Source organism: Chanos chanos, chromosome 4 (assembly GCF_902362185.1).
Source record: "Chanos chanos chromosome 4, fChaCha1.1, whole genome shotgun sequence".
In the NCBI taxonomy this organism is placed as follows: domain Eukaryota; kingdom Metazoa; phylum Chordata; class Actinopteri; order Gonorynchiformes; family Chanidae; genus Chanos; species Chanos chanos.
Genome location: NC_044498.1, coordinates 15,987,565 through 16,012,765, shown reverse-complemented (window position 1 = coordinate 16,012,765; position 25,201 = coordinate 15,987,565). Strand labels below are relative to the sequence as shown.

The 25,201-nt window shown below is 38.7% G+C and overlaps 2 protein-coding genes across 2 annotated transcripts in view; both read left to right on the top strand.

Annotated features, from left to right (window-relative positions):
- Positions 1 to 16,741: 16,741 nt before the first annotated feature.
- On the top strand, positions 16,742 to 17,872 carry htr1e (5-hydroxytryptamine receptor 1E). The gene has a single exon (XM_030771849.1). It carries the CDS (start codon positions 16,742 to 16,744, stop codon positions 17,870 to 17,872), a length of 1,131 nt encoding a protein of 376 aa, XP_030627709.1.
- Positions 17,873 to 20,133: 2,261 nt separating this feature from the next.
- The window catches only part of znf292b (zinc finger protein 292b), a 12,818-nt gene continuing 7,750 nt past the window's right edge, over positions 20,134 to 25,201 (top strand). Inside the window, exon 1 of the mRNA XM_030772123.1 lies at positions 20,134 to 20,295. Coding sequence (XP_030627983.1) covers positions 20,134 to 20,295 — 162 coding nt within the window. The remainder of the gene's footprint in view (positions 20,296 to 25,201) is intronic.

Below are 25,201 nucleotides of genomic sequence, written 5' to 3'. Positions count from 1 at the left end.
GTGAAATTATAGGTAAAACACTCGGTCAGTATTCATTCCTCGTCATTTGAAGCCTGAAATTAAGTCACTGTCAATGCTGTTTCTTTCAGCCCACATTAGTTCTCATTATTATACATGTCGAGTCAGTTATGTCTGGTAGGAAACCTGCCTTCAGTTTACATATATTTCTGAAGCTTGATTACACAGACAGGCTAATTATGAAAGCATCACCTGAAAACCAATAAAACTTCCATCATAAATCAGCCTCCTTCATGTATAAACATGGCCGTTATCTGCAACCACTGAATTTCCATCAATCAAATATTGTTTAGCAAGGGAATCAGATTTTGGAGGTACTTTGCGATGTGCTTCGATAAATTTAATTGGAGTGGCTGGAGCAATTTTCCGTTGTGCCAGTTGAATAGCTTTTGGCCCTTTCTGAAGTGTACAGCAGAGTGGTTTAGACCCCAGAAACCTGTTATTCCACGGCTCAGCACAATAATATATGAAATATGAGGATCTAAATAGCATTTTCATTACCGACAGTCCACTTAATCTAGATAACGACACAGGATCTGTAATGATATTTTCTGAATTGAAATGTATTTAAGGTCTCACATTCAATAAGTGCTTCCAGTTTCCTTTTCACTCTTCATTACACTGATTTTCCACATGGTGTGACAGCCTATCATTTGTGTCACTAATTAGAAAAAGCTTAAGTGTGACATATTTACAAAGCTTAAGGACAGTTGTGGTGAAACCGTTGAGGTCCTTAGTACTGACCATCCATCTATGCGTGTGTGATACATATTTGCTTCATATTAGTTCTATACTGATGAAAGACCAGTAACTGACTTAACAATATCTGATTAATTAAATTACTGCCAGAATATGACCGATGTATTGTTTGACGTTATTTTTTTTTATTACCAAACAGGTTCCTTACATAATCATCTAAACCTAAACCAGAAAAAAAGTATTTCCTCTCGTTTTTACACAAAATATTTGTCTGGCCATTACAAATTGACTAAATTGAAAAAAGGATGCCTTGAACGTGTTGCTTGAGCGGACTGTCTTTTGAGGAGACATTAATCTATTTCGACACTTTGTTTCAGTTTTGTGCTGCGTATAGTAATTTGATAGCAATGTAGCGTTTTGAGCATAGAATGCAAAGGGGCGATTACAATCTGAGGGTTGAGAGAACTGCTTTAAGCGGGGGAAGAAAACTAGGTGGGGGGGGGGGGGGGGCGGAGTATATCTAACTGCATGACTAGAAGTTGAATAGTGTTAGAAAAACATTTTGATTGTCTTTTTTTGACATGTGCATTTTGTTTTCAACTCACTTTGTTGCGTTTTTGATGTTGTGAGGCAGAATTGGCTTTTTCTACTATTACCATCTGTTCTTAGCCTGGAGGAATGTTCAAAGTTACTCTCCCGCAAATAGTCTATGGTCCTTTGGTTTCAGTGGCAAATTTGACAAGTGGTAATATAAACTGATCCAGCATGCTGTTTCTCTGTGCTGCTAGACATGAGAAGAAACACTATGAAGCTATTTGGGCTCTAACTTTCCTTGTGTTAGTGAAACAGCGCAAAGGTTGATCTGTGATGCTCAGCCTGCAGGGTAACATTACGGAAGCTGAGACAGCTTGTCAGAGCCAATCTCTTCATTCAGATTTGTGCTGTGGAGGAGACAATGCACTTGCCTTATATTGTCTGGATTCAGTGTGTTCATCAGAAAAAAAAAAAACAGAAATATAAAAATCTGAATTCTGGATTAGTGTTCCTCTTTTTTTTCATCTTAAAGGTAAAAAGTTGTATCTACAGAGTTTAAACTACATAGAGAACCCACATCCATATATTGACTGCACACTGACTAACAGAGGATAAGGATCAAAACAGACACACACTATATAAGTTCCTCATTCAGAGTCAGAATAATCACAGTAACTCCCCATAGAATATGTAAGAGGAGCATATAGGTGGCAAGAATGCATTTTCTCTCAAGTGTCTCTGCAAGGGTTATTCAAGTGAAGTGAAATAAACTCATAAACACATTGTCTATTGATTGAATACAAAAGCTTTCACGTGACTATCATCACTTCTCAATCAAGCAGAAGAGCAGAGAAGTCTTTTAGTAATGGGGACATTCAAACCCTCAGCTGCTCTTACCAGCTCAAGTCAGACTGCTGCAGAGGACCAAAATTACTCTGTACCTTTTTCCCCCATTAAAACAAATGGTGCACTTAACAGGTAAGCATTCTGCCAGAGGCTGATGGAGAATTGTGTAAGAAAGAACAGGATGAGAGAGAGAGAAAGAGAACAGACAGAGAAGAGTCAGAAAATCACCCTAATGATATTTCTGTCAGGTTTCTGAGGGTAGGTTAAATTGCCTTGGTGTTGCCAATTTCCTGAAATACATCCAGTATAGTGAATGAGAGTGTACTTGGTGATGTGTGGTCTGTTGATTCTAGTGCAGATGGATTATGACATATTTGCATTTAGAGTGCAGAAATCTTCTGACCTTGATGAAAATTTTTGGATGAATTGGTTGATTAAGCCTGTTTGTGTTGCTTCATCCAATAGAATTTTAAATCAAACGTTTCTGACTAATCTATTGTCATGTAAAGATATAAAACAGTTTTGACAGCCTATCCCATAGTACCTTTCTGTCCCGTAGCGACCTGAATTGTAAATGATCTGCCTGTCAAACACAGCAAAGAATTTCACTGTATCATTCAATGTCACTGAACATAAAACAATTGTGACAGGCGCCCAAAGCACTCCCATCAGGACAGGTCATGTTTTGGACACTCTGCACTTGGCCATTTCCGCCATGGGGTCAGATTGCAAGCATGAGATTAATGGATACTGATCTGATCCAAGGCCATGGGCTCTTAGCACTGTATATACAGTCACACTGTCGCCATTAGCACCCATTTCAACCCGTGATTGATTACATCTACCACGGGCTTTGAATCAATAATTTTAATAGCATCAATCAAAGCCATTTCTCATTCTAATGTCGATGTCATGGAAAGAGATGTTAATGGTACAATCGTGATCTTTATAATGATAAATTCGAGGCACTCTGAGTGAATATTGTATTTCAGATATTTTGTTTTTGAAAACTTTATTTATTGGCTTTCCATTTTAATAGTTATTGGAAAGCAGGGAGTAAAAGAGATGATGGGAAGCCAAGAAAAGAAAAGGCTCACAGTATCTCCATAGTAGCATGTATCACTAATAGTGATGAACAACAGAATACAACATTAAAGTGCTGTATGGGGTGGAGGCAGCAAACAAGATAAACAAAACTAAAATGGGAAAAATGTATATGTATCTGGATGTGATAGCACTTGGGTTGACCTCACAATGACACCAAAACATCTGTTGGACATGGCCTAAGAGGTCATTGAGGGGGAGGGGTTTTCCTAATAGATGGTGAAACTGTGTCAGATTTTATTGTATTTTTATTGAACAGCACAAGGTTTGCCTCAGTTTTTCAAGCTGGAGACGCAGCATGATTTCCCTTAATCCATTCTCAAAATGAGGGAGGGCTTGCTGACTTCTATCTAAAAATAATGAGGCAAGTGCTATTAATGAGACAAAGACTATTATGTCTGCTTGGTAAGGGTTCATGTTTTTCTCCTCTTGAGTGAGTGCCACAATCGCTATGAGGGGATTCATATCCTGTAACCAATATTGGAGAATGTCACATTTCAGGCACTTTCGTGGACTTCCCACCACAACTGTTAGTGGATGGTGTGCCAGTTATGATAGATTCAGACAGAATAGAGGGAAGATCTGAAAGGAGTCATTAAAAGTTGAATAATTTCTTCATCTCCATCCCGTAGCAACAAATGAATCAAGGCCCTTGCGCGGCACTCTGTGAAGCGCTGTGTTAATCTGCTTTTAACCAGGGACCAACTGCTCCAGGGACCATCTCTTTCAAGCGCAAAATCTAATTCTAAAAGAAATTCACTCATCAAAAAATTTCAAGGAATAGCTTCACTGTCACAGTGAGAACTGAGAACTGCATTATTCTCTGCAAAACAGCGTCAAACTTCTGGTTGATAAGGCAGTTACATTTCAAAAGATATCTGTAAATGACTGAATGCTTTTAGCTTAATTGTTTCTTTTAAGTCCCAAGTGCAAACTAAATGAATGTATAGATTTTAATGGCTGCTACTATTGCACACTGGCCTGTCATTGAGCTATCCCCTATATCGGGCACAAAGCCAGACCTGCCTTGCTTGTGTGCTGAGTCAGTGGAAAACAACAGGTATTTAGACTGATCAGACAAAATTATTAATGAGCATTACCCTTTTGTCTTTCAAAACTGAGATATACTTTATGCTTCAGTTAGCTTATGTTATACTGAAAGCAATGTTATGCACCATTCATTTAGACATGACCTGTTTACATAAAGACAGCTCATGCAAACCCTCTTCATATGCGCACCTGTTTGTGATAATGCACTTGAATTATACATATCCTCATGACAAAATTATCACTAAAGGGATACTTCATTTCTGTCCCTGTCATTCATGCGTGACTGCATTTTTAAGCATGATGTGGGAATCAGTTAGACAGTCATGAATTAAGAGCCTAACACAAGGCTCCACAGTGCCATGTCTATGGTTGTAAACCTACCACAATCCAAACATTTCAGTGCAAATTCCTGTGTTAATGATACTCCTTTAGTTCATCAAAATGAATGCACTCGGTAAATTGAGAGAAGCAAAATTAGTATTATCACTGTCTTTAATACTATTAGCTAATTTGCTGTGTTATTACAGCTATTATTCTTCATTTGTTGTCTTCGGTTACAGTTAGGAAGCAAAGTTGCGTGAACATTTCTTGTAGCATACAATAACTATAATAACAGATAATGCCTTAAATTTAGGTTCATTCACAAAATTCTTCTTTAATCCTATATTAAAGACGTCTGGGTTCTGCGCTATCAGTGACCATCCTTGTCCCTAGCAATCACTTGATTCCCTCAGCCAAGTAAAAAAAAAAGCAACTTGTTTTTCATAACATAAAATACTTTGAAGGCGCAGGCCTAGTATATGCAGAGACCTGCAGAGACATCTGACCATGTAGCGTGAACAGCTGTGATTCCAAATATGAATGCTAATAATTAAGTATGTTATAATGATCAATTAAAAGAAAAGATTTGGGTTTTTTTTGCCATAAATTAGCAATTAAATGCCTTTTAGTTCATTGCCTTTCAGCTATCATCATCCTGTACTGATTATTCTTTTTTGTCTCATTAGTGTCAGTCTCAGCTCCTCTCCAGATAATCAGTTTTAATAGCATTGATAAAATGCATTTTTTAAACATTGTTTTGACAAATGCAAACTGTTGCAGTATGTGGTATTACGAGTTCCGGATATCCTTCTTATGAAAGAATATTAATACTGTTGGCAGGAAGCTTTTGGCTGTGTCTGGATTTTCCAGCCAATCGTATTTCCTTAGCTTTGTTCTCTTTGTTATCTAACAATATTTTCTGTCTGCTTGTTTTTCTTTTTCCCAAACCCCAGGGGGCCAAGAAACAACAATAAGACATTTATCAGCACCTGAAGAAAAAAAGGGGAGATTCTATCGGCTATTGATTATTTTGAAGTGGGATTTCTCTGTTTGTGATGTGCTAGAGGGTTGTGTGGAACCCTCAGACAGGGAAAGAAAAGTCAGATTTAATCATATCTTATTAACTTAAACGGCATTCAGTGGAACAATGTATCAAAAGGAATGATCTCTGTTATTTTGCAACATAAGGTACACCCCCCCCACCCAACCCCCCCAAACGACACACACACACACACACACACACACACGCACACATCAGTACCATTTGAACATTGTGTTTCATCTGAAAACGATTAACTCTGTCATTTCTCTGCTACATATTAAGCATATGTATTCTAAATTTGAAGGCAAAACATGTTTTGTTTGCTGGGACCACTGAGACCTCACTAGACTCAAATCATCCCAGAGTTTGAATCTATATCTCTCTCTGGAGTGCTTGAACATCTGGCATTCTCTGAATGACTCTAGCCTCTCACTCCCCCTTCTCCCCTCCCCAGATTCAGACTGTCTCTCTCGCTATAAAGTATAGGTAAGCATGTGAACATGCTGGTCTCAATTGATTTCTTTAGAAATGGTTTAATAAAACCTGATGTTTGCTCTAATGATCAGCAAGGGAATAAGCTATTAAGATGATCAATCTTTATTGATTAAATTTGTAACAGTCAAAATTCTGTGAATGATTTTGGAATATATTGATCAGGCATTGAACTTGAAGGACTATGATGGAGCCAGCAACAATGAAGTGATAATGCCATTAAAGTTATCAAACATTAAAAAAAAATGTTGATATACAATGACAAGCGAATGGCACAGTTTTTTATACAGTTTTAGGTGTAAAGAGGGTAAAGGATAATGACATTGCATAACATGGAGACAATCATGCAACATTCACAACTAAATTACTTACATAATTACATCTTGGCCAATATCGCCAAATTTGGTGTTCACATTTCTCATTCGCTACACAGCCGTATGACACCCGTCTGAAACAAGTGCCCCCTGGTGTTATGTTTTATTTCTAATAAGCAGACAACCTTGATACCAGAAACGTAAAGGACAACAACCAAATGGCAGCCCAAGGAGGAGAACGAACGGTCACTCGGCTAATGAAAAACTCGTGAAGCGTGTAAAAAAAAAAGTCAGTTCCAAAGCGTGGATGATAGCTTCAGGTGTGCGCCCTCACATACATACGATTTTGCTGAGATTACGCCGGAGTGTGAAACATAGCCAAAAGTGTATCCGTGAAGGAGCACCTGATGAGTAGCTCAGCGCATCCACTCCAACAAAAGCGAGAAATTGCCATCAAAATTTACTGAGGGAAGCCAAAGAAACACCGCGAAAAACTACATGCCATTCTCATCTGAGACTGTCACTAGTAACAACAGCATCCGTTTCGCCATGCCTGAAATTTAAACAACTAGTAAGAGACTGCAGACTTAAATAGTCGAAAATGAAAACACAGGTAAGGACAAGTTTCCTATATTCTGAATTTGGATCATGAATAATTAATAAGATCAGCACTCGTGTTGGACATGTTAACGAGGAACATAATCCTAATTAATCTTACAAATGAAAAAAAAATGTTTTTAGTTTGCTGATCTTGTTGCGTGGATGGAGATAAAGAAATCTTTGTACCGGCTTTATTTGCTTCTGTTTAGTAGGGGATTACAGTTGCCAATATGTGTACATAAATTCTTGAATCATTTTAGTCTTTCTCTGAAGTCATCTTCAAATTTGTAATTTATAGTATTAGGATTAATCACTACCTCCAGGGCAAAGATTCCTGGTTTTGCTCTGTTTACAAATTCAGGTGAGATGAAAAAACAGTATTTCTTTCATAATATATAGCAATGCGTTGCTCTAATTTGTTTGTCGTGGTCCTTCAGTGATAGATCCGTTGCCATGTTTATGTCTTTTCTGGAAAGATTTACTCTTCCTCCTCGCAACTTGGCTCAAGGACATGCGGTGAATTAATAAACCAGCCTCCGTGCTTAAGGCTGTATACTTGGTGTAAAACCCACCCCCTCGCATTTAGGAACTGAAATTGCGTAATAGACCTAGATTAGTAGTTAGTTTAACCGTTAGTTCTTAAAACTTTTTGACCACCACAATCTGATATGTTCCTGTTTTAGTAGCGCCGTTTAACCTCATAGTGGAAAATTAAAGTGTCATTCTTGCATCATACAGTTCATTCCTGTGATCTTTGTTAACAGTAAATAAGTCCTTAGCATGTTTTTCAATTTGCATTGGGTAAAGGCTTCATTAAACAGGCCTCTTTTTTTTTTTTTACTTAAATACACTGACAGAGACACAGTTTTTAGAAAGGGTCACCATAAATGGTGCAGAACCACTTAAAAATACTGAAAACATAAAAAGAAAATAGCCTTAGAAGTAGTGGATATGTGTTGCATGGTTCATCACACATAATTGCTGCATTACGCTGTTCTCTAACTCTAAGATATGTAGACTGATATGTAATTATTTCTTTGAATAATCACACTCAATGTCTATTATATGTATATATATATATATATAAAAAAAAGATAATGTTATTTTCTTGGTGGTCATTCATATTAGAATGATTGACACAATGATATATCTGTAACACTCATATTGTGCTTTGTGGTCCTTGTGGATATTTGAAACATTTTAGCTGATCTACAGTTGTAACACCAGCAACACTAGCAATTAATCAGCCGCTAATGACACCAAGATATGAACCAGAACTACTTTTCAGACTCACCGTATACTCATCAGTCCAGCCCTTTTTTGGCTCAAGCTGTCTCGTCTTCTCAAAGTTACACATTTTGATTACACCGCTCATGAGCAAGTCATTTACTCCGTAGCTTACTCTAATAATAGGTCTGATAATGGCTTAGCACCATGTTATCAAAGCACAGCAAGAGTTCTGCAACCACATTACAGGACGGTGGGCAGAATACTCACCATGTGCGAAAAAAAAAAAAAAAGATGACTAGCTTGTGTGCATAAATGGTCATTACAGGCACATGGCAAATTGCATTACTGTATAGCACAGAGCCATTAAAACCAAAGCACCTGCTGGTGTTCTTGTACAGAGGGGCTTCATGTTATTAAGGACATTAGTGCTGCAATGAATTGCAGCTGGTTTGATGCAAAGTCAAAGTCTCAGTTTAACCTTAAAGATAAAAAACCCTTTGACTAACTGATATTAGTCTGAGCATATTTTTGTCTTAGGATAGTCTGTTATTGTTTGGTTTAATGCAACAGCACTGTTATCTTTTAGGTTTCCAAATCTGACAGTTATGTACTTTGGTGTCATGATGGAGTTAAATGTCCATTAACTCCTGGGTTACTGCAGAAAAGATGGTGGACATGGTCAAATAGAGGCAAATGTATTAAATACTTCATTAGTCCAAGTTCATTATAAGATGTGGAGGCCCTCATAATGAAATACCCCTCCTGTGAGGTTTCAGTTATAAACAGTCTCTCAGTCATTAGAATATGCTTCTGGCATAGAATTGTCAAGCTCTCCTCAACAACGATGACACTATGAATTCTCAGTGGGCTGACGTGAATAAAAAAAATGATTACAACTAACCACATATAGCAATTGCAGTCACCTTAACAAAAGTCTTCTCTCAAGCCTCTTGTTCAAATACCTGTAATGTGTTGGTCTAATTCACAGTCATCATTAAATGTGGGAGATTTTGTACTCCCTAAACCTCTGAGACTAGGAGTTAATAATGACTGGAATATCATATCTCATTTTACATGAGGAAGATCTCTGCCAATGGTAATGCTTAGACTGAGTAATCAGGGAAAAATCGATAGTCTCCGGCATTCACCTCCCTCGGCGCCCTTTGTGCATCCACCCAGACAGACAAGACGTGGCTCCGCATTCCTCTGGTCAGCCTCTTGTTTATCCCCTACAAACATTTGTCAGAGTTTAGTAACAAAAACATCAAACTCTTCAGTGTTCCCTGCAGCGTTTCAGAAAATATAGTTTTAATCACATAAAACTGGCAGCACATGCAATTTAAATCCCTAGGACAATGAGTTTAATGCTCAAATGTTCAGCCATAGAGCTTTCCAGCCATTCAGCCATTCTGCTGTAGAGCTTGCAATCACATATTCCTTCCCTAAAGTTGGAAAGACATGTCGCATCTATTCCATTGTTTTGATTTCAGAATTGTATTGTATGTCAATAATTAAGTCTGGTTCTTATGACCTAGTTATAAAGGTGTAATAGTGAAGCATTCAGGAAGAGTGCTACAAAAACGGTTTTTGTGTTGTCAGTATATGGTCAGTTTGGTGTTTCTGCTCCCTGGAGCCACAGTCTGTTCTCTCCTAGACATTGTGGAGGAGTCTGGGATTGCAAAGGACAGAGACAAGGACAGAGTAGTGATATCAGCTTTGAGTGAACCTGCAGCTTCTGTTGATTTTTTATTTTGATAAATGTTATTGCGTTTTCGGTCTCGGGTTCCCAAACATCCGCTTAAATTTTTCAAACTACAGATAAGGTACAAGCACGGGAGGGTTTAGCCACAATTCAAAATGATGGGAGAGGGAACTTTTATGTTTTACATTAAATGAAACCTTTCTATTACACTAATTTTCACGAAGGACATCATTAATCTGGAAAGCTCTTTCAGAGATGAAATCAAAGGGATGTCTTAGGGGCAAATTGGATTTTTTTCAAACTGAAATAGAAGGGTTTTGATGAATAATATTGTGTTCAGCTTTAGCTTTAGATTCTTTTTTGTTGTTGTTGACCACCAGCCAAATTGCAGTTAATGGAATTTACAGTTACCTGTAAAAAAACATCATAGTGTAATACAATGAAAATCATGAACTTTCATCCTTTAAGGCCTTTTATGTGTGAGAGTAAGGCAGCAATGGGATCCAGAAAACTTAACAGTTCCTTGGGCACTTCTCCTTGTAATGAGTTCACTGCACCCTAAATACACCAGGATTTATAGCCTTTAAGCCGCTGTCAGTCATTGTCAGTGAGACAAATCTTCCTGGCCTCAGACATCAATCACACACTGGTAGGAATTTATCACTTCTGGTATTCCACCGTGTAAAGATGCATCTTACTGCTGCACTCCCATGATTTGAACCATTTCATGGAGTTGCTAAAAAGAGAGAAAAAAATAATAAATGGTGAGCATTTCTAAATCATGTCCTTCAAGACCAAAATTTGCCTTATTAGTGAAGAATGTCTATGACATTAAAAGTTCTTGTTCTTTTTTGATGGGTAAGAAGAAATACACTTGTGGCTTTTATAGGATCAATACATTTCATTGCTGGCTGGAGACACTGCTGTTTTTGTGGAGATGAAGAGTGGTTTAATTGAACACATTTTCTCTTGCCCCAAGCAAAGTTTCAGATAGATAGAGCTGTCTTTCTTTCTTATCACTATTCTGTTTGTTCCCCATCTGTCCCAGTTAATATCTGAACGAGTTCACAGACTGAGCATGCCCTGTCTAAGGAGCTCGAAAAAGATAATCTTGGGCACTCATACAATAACAACTCATAAATGTCCTACATGAAAGGATTTGAAATTAAAATTTGTGAACCACACTTTCCCTCTCATTTAACCTGTCATTATCAATTTTGTCATTATTTTGTGTCATTTCCCTCTTCCTTCCTCATTTGGTCACTTCCTCCAAGGGGAGCTTACTCTGTCTATCTTAATTTTCTTAATCATTTTCATGCATATTTCCTTTCCATTTTCTTGGCAAGGGTTCCTTTAAAGCTCACAGTTCAGTCCATGGGGTGAATTACTTGCAGTCTTCGCGTAACTTGACTTATTGTGTTTGGCTGTTATAGGACATTATGGTGTTCTACAGCCCACTGATGGATTGCCCTGTTCTGCTTGTGGTTCTGTGGTGCTTGAATCAAGGCAATTTATGATGCAGGCTTATTGGTGGAATTTTTTTTTCTGCGGAACGTTGTCCATCTGAAGATGAAAATGACAGCGCAGTAATACTGTCGTTTGCTGGTGCTCGCAGCGTGGCTGCATGGCCCTTTTGCAATTAAGTTCTCTCAGTGAATGATTTGGAGCATGGCCTTTCAGGTGTGCTTCTGAGGCTTCAACTCTTTTATACGGCTTCAAAACTGTGCACCCTGTTGCCATTTCCTCTCAGAAACCTCACACTCTCATGCAGCATTGTGCTTTTGTGTCCTGACCAATGTCCCAATGACATGAGAATACAAGGCCATTTTAGATTATAGGGTAGGTTCACTAAAATTCTTGGCATTATAAAGTGCTGGTGCTAGCATTTTCCTCAGCCATGTAATCGAGGAGATTGGCCTGTTGAATTATTTATCCCCCGTCAGACTTTGAGTTCTTGGCTATGATACATTCCCTTTTTAACACTGCTGTCAGTGTCCAGTTAATGCAGTGCCTCATTAATGTTTTCTTGCTGCGATAATTTATTTGATCAAGTCTGTAGTGATGGTTTTCTTCTTGGCCTATGTATCTGTCCATTCTAGGAAAACTGAGCCATAAATGAACACTTAGACATTTAGTTTTGTTTTTTGGAATCAGTTTTGTCATTTGTTCATATTCACGATTAAATAAGATTGCTCTTTCCATCGTAATCCTGAACACTTCATAATAATACAATCTCAGTAAATCAATCAAATGCATACTTTGGTGATATAAGAAAAGTCATAGGTTTTCAGATTTTTTGAATGAAATATTTGTGGTTCTTTAAACCAACAGCATGTCTTCTTGGTGGACATGTTTATGCCTGTTGGAATCTTTTGTACCCACTGAATATACACTTACAGAAATCGCTGGATAATTTATACGGCCTATCCGAGTGACTTTCAAGAGCTGAAGGCAAGTCTGTCTTGTGTAAGGCAGATATACCAGCTGACACTATTAATGAGTGGTACCGGTCATACCAGAACAGCAGTCACAGACTGTAGTACAATAGCATGACAATATGCAATAACAGATAGCTTTCTGTCTATTCAACAACTGTGTGGGTTATATCACGGTAAAGCTGGGACCACCAAGGCCTCTTGTGGTTATTTTATAGAGAAGCATTTGCAAAAAACAGTGTAAAATAGAAACACTTGAAAAGACATGTATAGAACAGAGTGTCCCTCTGTTTTTGTTAATTTTCAACAGTTTTACCCTCTTCTTGTGTTGTGAGAGTCTGTGTCATATTTTTCAAATAATAGTTCATTTTATTTCCAAACTCATCTCAGTCTAACTCGGGTTTTTCAGTAATTTTAGCTCCCAAATCAGGCCCTAGACAAGAGTCATGTGTGGTCATGGAAATTAATGTCACTCTTTGGACCCACTGACATGCAGAGACAGTGGAGAGAAGGGTATACAAGGTCTGAGTGTTTGACTGTGTGGGTTGATGGCTTTTGTATGGAGTCCCACTGTATATGTGCATCTGGCAAAAGTGTTTAGCTTGTGTTTAATGAGAGCCAGTCTATTTTTATGCATGAAGGGCTTGACTGTGTAAAGCGTAAAAATATTGTGCAAGATTTCGTTTGATGTTCTGCTGATGTCGGGTTCAAAGTATTTTACATATCAAGGGGGTATTGGCCTTGGCTCAGATGGATTGATTCTCCAGAGGACTTTTAATCAAAGCCTGATTTGTCAATATTGCAATATATCATAACCTCTTAAATTTAATGAAATTTTACAGTATCTTTCATTTTTTACAAATCATGAAAAAAATTCAATATTTATAAAATAATTTATAAATTATAAATTGAAATCCTACACTAAGTTGAAACTGGCTTTATAGACATGCTGTAGTTTTTTGACATGGAACTCTCATTTTAAAACTTCATTTGTATTCCTGCTGAAGGAGATTTTTCCTTTAGCATTCAGCAGCAGCATCTCAAAACAAAACACAGAGGAAGTTCATTCTCCCAAAACACATTTACTGCATTGTTTTGCTTCCATCTTGTCAATTTCATGGTTGAATGACTGACATTTTTTTTCCGGTGTAAAGAGAATCTTTCTTTCTGTGGTGCATAGACAATAAAACACAGTGATAGTGTCTACTGGTAATTCATGCCAGAAACTTACCATAAACACCAAACCAACACAGAACTAATTTACTTACCCTCTTACTCCTTCAAATAATGCACTCTCATTCAATATAAAGTGTCACATACAGTACGACAGCTTTACCTGTAGTGTGTCATTGTGCAAACCTTGAGAACAAGAAAAAAAACATGAAAAGGAGCAATAGACCGTTATTTTGATTATGCGTCTGCATGTCGTGTGTCTGAGCAGCATGCAAAAAATCAGTTCTCTTTTAATAACCTGAACTCATTAAATATGAATTATTAATTCAGGCCACACAATAAAATACTTAAAAAAAACCAAAACACAAGAATGATGCAATCAAAGTATGGATGTGATTAAAACATATGATGGTCCTTTATGAATAATTTGCGAGAGACGTCAAGGATACGGGCTCCTTTGGGAAAAAAGGCTGAAAACTGAAACAGGGAGAGGGCATGTGTGGAGTCCTTACTGTATCATGCAATTTTTAATCCGCACTGTGTCATACAGTTTTTAATCCAAACATGTTTTTGAACATTAAAGACAGAGGATGACTCCTCCATATATCTTATTCATGTGGGAAGAAGCTTCTCAGTATCTGCCACAGCTGACTGATCCAACTCAACTCAGCCCTTCCACACAAAGAGGGAAATAAAATGCATGCCAATGAATCAGACCTTGTTCTCTTTATGTCTCCTCACTCAGCCATTTTCACTCACCTATGAATCAGCTGCAAAACTATTTTTCTTAGGAAAAAGTCTCGTAGTTCAGTTTAATTGGGTAGATTTTCATTTAGATCAATGTATTTCTGCTCAGCAAGCAGGCATTACAAAATGTCTCTATGTGGCATTTCGAAAGTCATGATTTGCACTGTTATAATAAGATTAACTTTGTCTGCATTTCATTCCCTAGAACCACAGAAAGTGGAATGTTTTCATAATACTACAATTATTAGAACAATGGCAGAATATTTCTAAATTCATTTTCATTTTGTGCCAGTTTTACATCTTATAACCCTTAATGATCTGGGTAGTTATGCTTTGCTTTGTTGTAGCATAAATGTCAAATTTAAGGATTTTTTTTCCCTTTTATTGTAATTTCTGTCATTTTTATGAACATTTACTCATTTCTAATTGGTTTACCTTTCTATTCTGTTTACATTCTGATTTCCCCCATGTGTTTTTATTGTGGAGTGGATATTTTAATTTCTCTCTCTCTCTCTCTCTCTCTCTCTCTCATTCTCCCCCTCTCTCTCACTGCTCCCACCATGTGGTTAGTCTGAGAACCTCTATTCAATTTCAGTCCATTCATTAAATGGTTCATATTGTTCATTTGTTTATTTCTTCATGAGTATTAGAGAAAAACAAAGGACAGCACAGCACACATCTGTCATCATGTTAGTGTCACAAGTGGCATATGCTCAGTAGCATCCACCATATTTAACTCTGATGAATTCAGTTCTGTTCTGACTGTCTCCTGTTTTTCTACCTTTTCAATATGATAAATGACCCAGCATTTGTACATGAAAGATAGGTACATTACCGTCATTGCATTGTCATTACATAGTGTTAATAAGTTATCTGTAAAGGCTTTCAGAAGTCCGATTCATTCCTTCCAAACCCTGTTTGTTTCCCCTGAACTACCTCAGACCCTTCTGTTAACTAGATGGGGACGTTTTCCACCTGTCACCCAGTTTCTATTGACTCAGCTGAACATCATGTTGAGAAGCACAGTAGGAAAAGCAGTGGAGCATGGCCCTGCTGACAGCTGCTTTTGAAATATTCTACCAACTGCTTTCAATGAATTAGCCTTCACAAACAAGGCCCTTCAGTCCCACCTCATGGCTGCCTGCAAATGCAAAGGTCAGTGTATTCTTTTCCAAGAGAACACCAGAGGATGTCTGTGTTCAGTCTTGATGTGCTCCATTGGAGAGTGATCCTTTGACCTCTCAGGACACACACCACTCATTACCTACACCTTTCAGTCATCTACAATTGATCTTCTTGCTGATTTCCCCGTTATCCTGGGGTAATAATTATGTCTTTATCTGTATCTCGGATTTCATCTGACAGCATAAATGAATATATTCGACCTTCAAAAATGTGTTACCAGGAAAGTCCTGAAGAGAGCATTTAATATTAGTCAGCTCCATTTTCGAGCAGATGAACTGGCATGAGATCATCCCAGAATCTGGCTCAAGTTGTTTTCCACTCCGGAGTTATTTTCTGCATCAGTTGTTAAGTGTAGCAGGCTCTCAATCAGTTTTTCAAGCCAATATCTGTAACACAGATAATTATGCTGCATAAGGCAAATCCATTATTGTTCAGGGCGGAAACTCTCTGGACCCATAATATGGATCCTCAAAGTAGATAAAACTCATTTGTATCATTTCAGTGTAGTGTATGTTTGTTCACTGGTATCTAGTGTTCACTTTTATTTTAAATTCCATCTGTAATCAAAGCAGATTTAGCATAGGATGTACACTACATTTAGCATCTTTAAACATGTTTATAGAACCATTGTTTCAACATCGCAACACAGCAGCTTTACTGAGTTGTTTAATCTTGTTCCAGATCATTGATACAATCAGTTTTCAGAAATGACAATCAATTATCAGTCAATGCATCAAAGTTGATGTAGCTTGTTTCCTGTGGGTTGTTTCATGTAAATGTGATTATGTGTAATAGGGGCTCTGTTCCACCATAGCTGTTCCACCTTGAGATGTCTGCTTTAGCTGCATTAATACTGTTTGTGTTTTTAGTGTAAGGAAGCGTTACTCAGCAAACACAGCCTTGTACCTAAGAGTTACGTAGAAGGTATTCTAGGGGATTTATTAAAATTTGAAAGCGTGGGAATAAAAGTGAAGGAAAAACAATGTTTCCCAAAAGAAAATGTAGATACTGGTGAATTTACAGTAATTTCTAACCATTAATACAGTTTTCATACTTGATTTTCTTAGTCATGCTGTAATTTCAGCATCACTGAGAAATTGTCACAAATTACTTGATGCCCTTTACACTAATGAACTCATATGTTATTGTTTTTCACAGGGTAGATATTAAGCCACAGGGAGAGGGTTTCATCAGGAAGAGGGTTCAGGGTGGAGGGGCCAAACCAGGCCTGGCCAGTCCAGAAATAGACATGGAACGGTATCTTTGGGAAAGCTCTGGATTATCGCCAAACGGCACCAACAGCACCGATGCCCCAGGAACAGCGCTCCACATTACCATGGTGACAGAGAGGATGGTGGTTGTGGCTCTGCTGGGGCTCCTGACCCTCCTCACTGCTCTAGTAAATGCTGCTGTCATCACAGCCATCTGCACCACCAAGAAGCTCCATCTGCCAGCCAACTACCTCATTTGCTCCCTGGCCGTCACTGACTTCTTAGTGGCCATCCTGGTTATGCCTCTCAGTATCCTATACATGACCATGGAGACCTGGTCATTGGGTCAGGTGGTGTGCGAGGCATGGCTCAGTGTGGACATGACCTGTTGCACATGTTCCATCCTGCATCTATGTGTCATTGCACTGGACCGATACTGGGCTATCACCAAAGCCATTGAGTATGCCCGTAAGAGGACTGCCCGCCGCGCAGCTGTCATGGTTGCCATCGTGTGGCTCATCTCAGTCTTTATCTCTGTACCTCCTCTATTCTGGAGGCACCGGCCTGAAAGCAGCACCCCCAGTCAGTGCATTATAGAACATGACCATGTGGGCTACACCATCTACTCCACCTTTGGAGCCTTCTACATTCCTATGACTCTCATCCTCATCCTATACTACAGGATCTACAGTGCTGCAAAGACTCTGTACCAGAAACGTGGCTCCTCCCGTCACCTGAGCAGCCGAAGCACTGACAGCCAGAACTCCCTCAATCATTGCCGTGTGGCACACGCGTTCTGCATATCAGATCTGTCTATCTCTGACCCCACCACGGAGTTTGACCGACTCAACGTCACAATCCGCATTCCTTCTTTTGAGACAGAGGTGGAGGGGCCAGACGAGAGGAACCAAATCTGTACGTCACGGGAGAGGAAGGCTGCCCGTATTCTGGGCCTCATACTGGGAGCCTTCATTCTGTGCTGGCTGCCGTTCTTTCTCAAAGAGCTGCTGGTGGGACTCCGTGTGTTGAACCCTTCCCAACAAGTGTCTGACTTTCTTACCTGGCTGGGATATATAAATTCCCTTATCAATCCACTCCTCTACACGAGTTTTAATGAGGACTTCAAGATGGCCTTCAAGAGACTTATCAGATGGAAGGAACACACATAGGGAATGTGGCACACATTCGATACTATGACATTGAGCAGTATACATTTACATTTTTCATGCAATGTAAACCTTTTTTCCCTACATGAATTATGTTTGCTTTTCTTAAATTAAAGTATAATCGAAGTCTGATGACTCTATTTTCCTAGATCACACATATACCCAGTTTTGTGACACTGGTCTGGCCAATGAAAGACAAGAAATTATATTTCCACAAAATATGAGGATTATGAGAATGATCTTTTTCCAACTTCCCACTTGTCAAGGTATTTTTTGACAAAGACTTTCAGGTCAGCTCCGTCATTAACACAGTGCATAAACACAGATTTTGCTTTTCGTATTTACATAAAAATCGTAGGGATGTAATCAAGGGCATTTTGTTATCTTTACAGATTACTTCTGATATTACACAAATCATATTTTTAACACACCTTGTAATGGTACAACCATTTTGTCAGCTTTGAATCAGTTCTTATATGCTCCCCCTTCAGATGGTTGCTTTATGACTGCTTTAGTTCTTCTTTTGATCCTCAAGATTATCAAACTGTGATGTGCTTTGTTGACCACTTTTTTTCATGAACAGCAGAACAGAACAATTCTTGCATTCCTATTTCAAGATCATTTTTAATGAGCAGGAGTTACAGCCAGATGGTATGTTGTCAAGGTCTGTGTATAAAATATTTCAGATGCTTGCAAAAGCAATTGTGTAACTTTGGTACAGAGAGCTCTACCAATGATTTGTCATGTAATGCGGTAAGAACTATATTTTGGATTCTAAATTAACTTCAGTGTACTCTATATTCCTATATTCATGAAGAGATTCAAAGCTATACATAGTGCATGCTGAGATGTGTTTCATGTTCAGTGATACTTAAATAGCCACACTGATGAGGACACACTGGCATACGTCATACTCTAAAGCAAAATGCTCTGAATGCTTTGTCATAAAACAGAATAACAACTCCAACAAGAGGCTTCATTTCCTTAAAATGAATCAAGAAGAATCAAATATGTGTTGTTTAATCAGTGAAAATGTGGGGTAAACCTGACACTGTGGCCAGGTCAATGGACGTGGGTTGCACAGTGAATTTTCTATTAATATTTCAGTTTAGTTCCAGTTATAATAGCAGAGCAAGGAGTCTTGCGTGATTTCTGCATCCCAACGTCATCCATCGTCGTCTCCTTTCAAATTCTCTCTCTCAAATATCATGATCAGTGGTCAAGTGCATTAAATCTGGTAAGTAGTCCTATGGGATATGTAGGAGAGGCGCCCTTAATCAACTTTATTTTTGAGGATTCTGCACACTCGCTTTACAAAACATTCCCTCTGCACAACATAATGTATGATACATATAAAACTATAAGAAGCATTCGTGACACATTGATAAACATGTAGAGCATCATATGCATGACATCTTATGAAAGAACAGAAAACGTAGTTTGACATTTAAAGGACGATTGTGTTATAGTCTTCGAAATGTTAGGACCTGCTCTTAGTAGCCTGACTATGCACAATTGCTGCACACGTTTTACATTGAGGCATTAGGCCGTCCATTCTTTTTGGACTTGCTTTTATCATGTGTATCAACATCAAATTATCGACAGCCTTCCTCAGTCAACTTCCTTGAAACTGATTATATCTTTAGCATTGAGTAAGCACAGAGCTCAAAATATAGTCACAGTGGCTGCGCCTGCTCTATCGTCTATTTACCACAATGTTGCACTCTGAAATGTTTCCAAGCTCTGTGACTTCTACTGTTTACTAGAGGAGTATTGTGTCCTTTGCCTTTTCCGCTGGCAGATTTACTGGTTCCAAACCACCTTAATTAACCACAAAGTGCATAAACCGGGACGTTGAGACATATTTGTAAATCAGTAAAACTAGGGAGAGCACCATCGAAATGCACGATAGGTCAGTATCCTCCTGAAACCCCGAACGTCCTGAGACAAGTTAAAGTGCAGAGAGCATAGTCGTGAGAGTTAGCGTATTGGGGTAGCTACGTTTACTCCGCGTTCATTACATCTCCTTGATTTATTTCTTATTATAAGTTATTTATTTCATTTAATTTTACGGAATTGGCCGTAACTGCTAAACTAATGTCGCACTAGCAGACGTCGCAAAAACGGGTGTTATTAAGCCCCGCGTAAAAAGGAAATCACATATGACGGCCATACGTAGCGAATTTTACCGGCGGTTGTGCGTGACGACGTAAATAGTTTTGATCACATGACACACTGCGTACGCGTCGGAATTGGGTGTGAAGATGGCGGACGAGGAGGCCGAGCAGGACTACTGCGATTCGAGCGGTGGTACTGCAGCGTTAAAGGCTCTTGGAGAGCGCTTGCAGACATTGGCTGCAGCGCTAAAGGACAGCGATGAGTCGCCAGCGCAATCCTCAGCACAGTATTGCCAAGCATTCTGCCAGGTGAGGGCAAAAATGTTTTAATTTGGTGAAGGTAGTTGGAAATTCCTTGGTAAACCAACCGCACTGGTATGAAGTCAGACCCAAAACATTAGGTTCATAGTTGTGTATTTAAAATGGAAGAGCGTGCGGGTTGTGATTGTGAAGGTGAATGAAGGTGGGGTCAATAAGACCGTTCACTGTGTACACAATATGAACAAGCAAAATTGCACACAGAGCTCTTTAGTTATACTTATTTCCAACTCTGTTGAGAGGTTAGCTTGCTGGCTAGTTAGCTTGCAGCCTAATTCTGGGACAAGCTAGCTTTGTAACTGGATCTAGTGCGCTCCGAGAGAAGGAGTTAGGGGTGCTGATAATAATCGTTCTGTATAGTCCTTATGAGTGTCTTTATTGTGTTGATGTTGTCTAAAAAAGTGGGACGCACTCTTCTTGTTTCATTGCAAGTTTGTCAACATTTTGGTTTTGATGGCACAGATCATAGATTGAGTATCTTCCATGGAAAATCTAATGATTAAAATCACTGTTTTAAGTTAGTTAGCTACGTTAGTGTCAGTGTCTTCGATCTGAGCATGCCTTTAGGACTGGTATGATGCTGTACGTTAGCCTTGTGATGTCCTGAAGCAACCGTGACTGCGAGGCTTTGTGATTTAAACAAATTTGTTTTCAACTACTTACAAGGTTGTGAATGTCGGTTGATGAATTGTTTTATATCAGCACCCTCTACAGAAATGACTCACAACACCTTCGCCTCCGGCTTTATAGTCAGAGAATGATCATAAAACATAAGTCATTGCTGGGTAATTTGGTACATACTGTTTAAGATCCCTAGTTCTTCGATAATATATCAGCATGGTAGTTACAAAGGAGTTAGACTGTTGTAATGACTGAATGTCTTTTTGGCTAAATGAGCATGTGCTTGTGAGTATCTGCGTGTAAACATCATTGTCTTTGGTAAAAGAAAATGTGCCACTGTATTTTTGACTGATTCCAAACTCACAAAGCAGTTTCTCTTTCTCTTTGTGTATGTGTATGTGTACACGAACACGGTTGTTCAACATTTACTGCTCTTGATGAAACAATCTGGCCAACCACTGTTCTGCTAATCTGACAGGTCACACTAAAGGTCAGCTAAAAATGAATAACTACTGCAGTGGTGGTGTCAGTTAGAATGGAACAATTGGGAAATGACCACAGATCAATGTATGAATGAACAAACACAAGCAATCTTGACTGAACTCTTCTCACTCTTGAAGATTCACCTCAAAAGTAAAATAAGTCCTCCATTAGCTCTTTTCCACTAGGACGGTGCTGGTGCCCGAGTCCTTAGGTGCTCAATCTGCTAGTATTTTTTTCAAGGACAGCCTTAATGATGTGACATTGGTCATATTTAAATTACAGTAAATCAACTGACACCCTTTTTGTACCTTGCGACGATAACTTCTGACTTGTATGAATTTTATCCAGTGCAGATATTTTGCATATCTCGGAATAGGGCTGTGCAATGTGACCAAAATCTCATATCCCAATATAGGTCGTTTCATATCCAGATAATGATGCATATCATGATATAGCACATTTTCTGTAAATTCATTGAATAAATAGTTTGTACGTTTCCATACATTAATAATCCTCCTGACAGCAGTCTAAAATGCATCTTGAATTTATCCCGTCACAGTCATTACTACAGTTCATAACATAGGATGCTTTGTAGAACACATGTCACCTGGCAATGGTTTTAATTCCTTTACCACAACCAACAAGCTAACTTGTGTTACCGCTTGCCTGAGAAAAAAACAAAAACCAAAAACACCATTTGGGTTTCATATTGGTTAATTTTAACGGATAGACTGAGCGCTAAATATCATTTGTGATGAGTAAGGAGTTAAGGAAAAAAAACGTTTTTTTGTTTTGTAGCAAACAGCTCACTTAAAATGGGATTTACTTCGACTTTACTTTGACTGTCATCTTGGCTGGTATTTCAGGTCCTTCTCCTGTTCGGTATTACCCCGTTCTGTGTCAAGTTCAATCTCCTGCATGTTTGTTTGTGTTGCCTTCATGCAAATTTCCTGCCTTCATCTGTGCCGTGTGGAAGGATGCAAAGCCTAATCCGAACGATGAAAAATATTGCCGTAAAGAGTACGATTTGTGACACAACGAAATAAATGATAGAGCATAATATGAAACGATAGACTTTTTTCTGTTGTCACACGATATATATCGTGATATCGTGCAGTCCTATCTTGGAATAGATCTTTTGAAAATGCACAAAGGTTAAAGGGTGCGATGTCCATGATGTTGTCTCACATTGTGCCAGCCTCTTGGGCAGCACAGTATGAGCTTGCAACGTTACTGTATCACAGAATGATGCCAGTAACGTCTCTGCGCATTGTATAATTTCAGCCTCTGCTTCTGTTTTGTCCGAAGAAATGTCACACATGTCAATGTTTCTGGTCACGCCATGCAACAGATGAATACGCATGATTCTACAGCGCTGCCAAAATTAATCTTGCCTGTGTCCTTCCTTGTCATGGTAATCAGATCCATTAAGATTGAGTAACACGGACCCACCTTAACCCAAGCAGGGAAATCCTTATTTTGAATTGTAATAGGAAAATACTTTAGGAAAAGGAAACAGTGAAGTGTCATGTTCATGCATATGGTGTTATGAGTTGTAAGGTGTCTTTCTTTGATGGGTCTCTATCAAAGAAAATTCTATCATGAATGATGTTATCACCCTCATGGATATAAAATCAGTCTCTAGAATGACTTGTGGTACATTTGAATCAGCGTTCCTGTCACTGTTTTCACTTTTTCCTCTCCTTCATTTGCTTGTGTACTTATGCTGACCCACTGGCGACAGGACCATCTGTGTATGCTTAGGCTATGTGTCTTTGCCTGTGTCTTCTGAGCTGACAGAACCAATTACTTTTAAGTGTTGGCTAGTAATGACGAAGTGGTAAGGGAAATTGCTCAGTAACTACAAGGTTGTGGGCTCTAATCTAGAGCTTGGTCATTCCCTGTGTTTGTGCCCTTGAGAAAGCACTTAGCCCCAAAGCTGTTCCAGAGGCATGATGAAGTTAAAAAATGTAATTCTCTGAATAAGAGCAACAGCTGTTTGGTGAATAATAGTTCTGAAAGGCTGTATATTTGCTTCCATAATTACAGTACTGTTTAGTAGAGCTTATGCTTGTACAAGTATACAAGTATAGAGCTTATACTTGTATATACTGTTTTTTCAGGCTATGTGTAATACTGAACAAAGCTGAGGAGAATGCACATTCATAAATAAAGAGTGTTTTGACTTGCAGACAAATTTAGAAGGATATTGCAAACATGTCAAGGATAATTTACTACTGAGATAGGTAAGGTAGGACTCTTTTTTTTGACATGCTAGGCAAGGGCTTTCTTATCAGCCTTATCTAAAATGGATGGGTTGCTTAAACATGCTTCTGCAATTAACAGTTTACTCTTTTTTTTTTGTTGTTTTGTTCCGTGTGTGTGTGTGTGTAGAGGGAGGCTGTTTGCTCTTATGTTTGAAACAAAGGACAGAGCAGTTCAGTCAGCGCTGTAAAACTATGTGGTGTCAAGCATGACACAGCAGGTCCATTTTAAGCCCATGCTAATGTCAGTTTTCGATGCTCAAGGAGAGTGATCCCTGAATGGAACTGCCTTTACCAACACTAAACTCAACTGTTTGGTCTTGTGTCTGAGTGGTCTTCACAGAAAGCCTGCAAAACGAGATGGGTGGCTGTGTTTACTTTTATCCTCTCAGTTTCACAGTTGTGTCACTGGTCAAGACTGTAGCCATTCTGTAGCACTGTGAATTAAAACTCACATTTTGTACAAGTGGCTGCATCAAAGGTTACTTTATTTATCGATGAACATATATTCTCTCTTACATCAAGATGGCAATGGATATGTAAACCGCATGTATTAAATGAACTGCCATATTGGCACATGTTCAGCGGGGACAGTAAGACAGCTGGTCATCTTTTTTCTTCTCTGTGCAAGAAGTAAAAACGCACCACAATCACGGGTCTTAAACTTAGGTTGTTTAGAGTATTTGATGGCTCAGAACTTTCAGCTGCTCTCCCTTAAGAGTCATGTGGGGTCGTGTGTTTACCTACATATTCGAAGGCCAGATGGGGGAGCTCTGGAGACAGTAAACTTTCAGTGACCTCGCATTTTGACTAAGACTTTTTTTTTTTTTTTCTCCGACTGTCAAGCCTTGCGGTAGTCTGAGACTCTGAACTCATTGAGAAGCTGTAGAGTGTGTGCTCTAGGTCAAATGAGGCACAGGGCGTGCGTTATTTTGTTTCAAGTTCAGATCAGTTGAAATTTTAACCATTCAGTCTTCTTTCTCACACTTAGAATTTAAAGTATAGCATAATAAAGGGTTCAGATTTGAAGGTTTTATGGGGTTTTCTACATGTACAACTTGAATTGCATGGTTTGCTGTGCTAGGAAATAACCTTTTTTTTCAGATGTGAATATTTCAGACATGGGAGGGAGAAATCAGATTTTAGTCTCTGGGTATGTGCTATGTCTGTTCGATAGAATATGATTAAATGTTCTCAGTATAACATGGCAAGTAGAGTAGTAGTAATTTGCATATAATTTATCCTAGGACTTGGACCTCTGCTGGGCATTTAGAAGTGTGTGGACAGACGTGAAATATACCAGGTCTTGTAATTATTATGGAAAGTCTTTACTGTTTGTCAGTGTTGGGAATTTGTATTTGTCGGTAAAAAATAATTAAAAGGCCCAGGGATGGATTTTGGCGAACTCTTCTTTTATTGATGCTCAGTGATGGTACAGAAGCAAGAGAAGAGGAGAGGAGCTACTCGTGCACAAGATGTTATAGCGACTAAGGAGAACAGCTTCTCGGGTACAGATATACACAGGCACC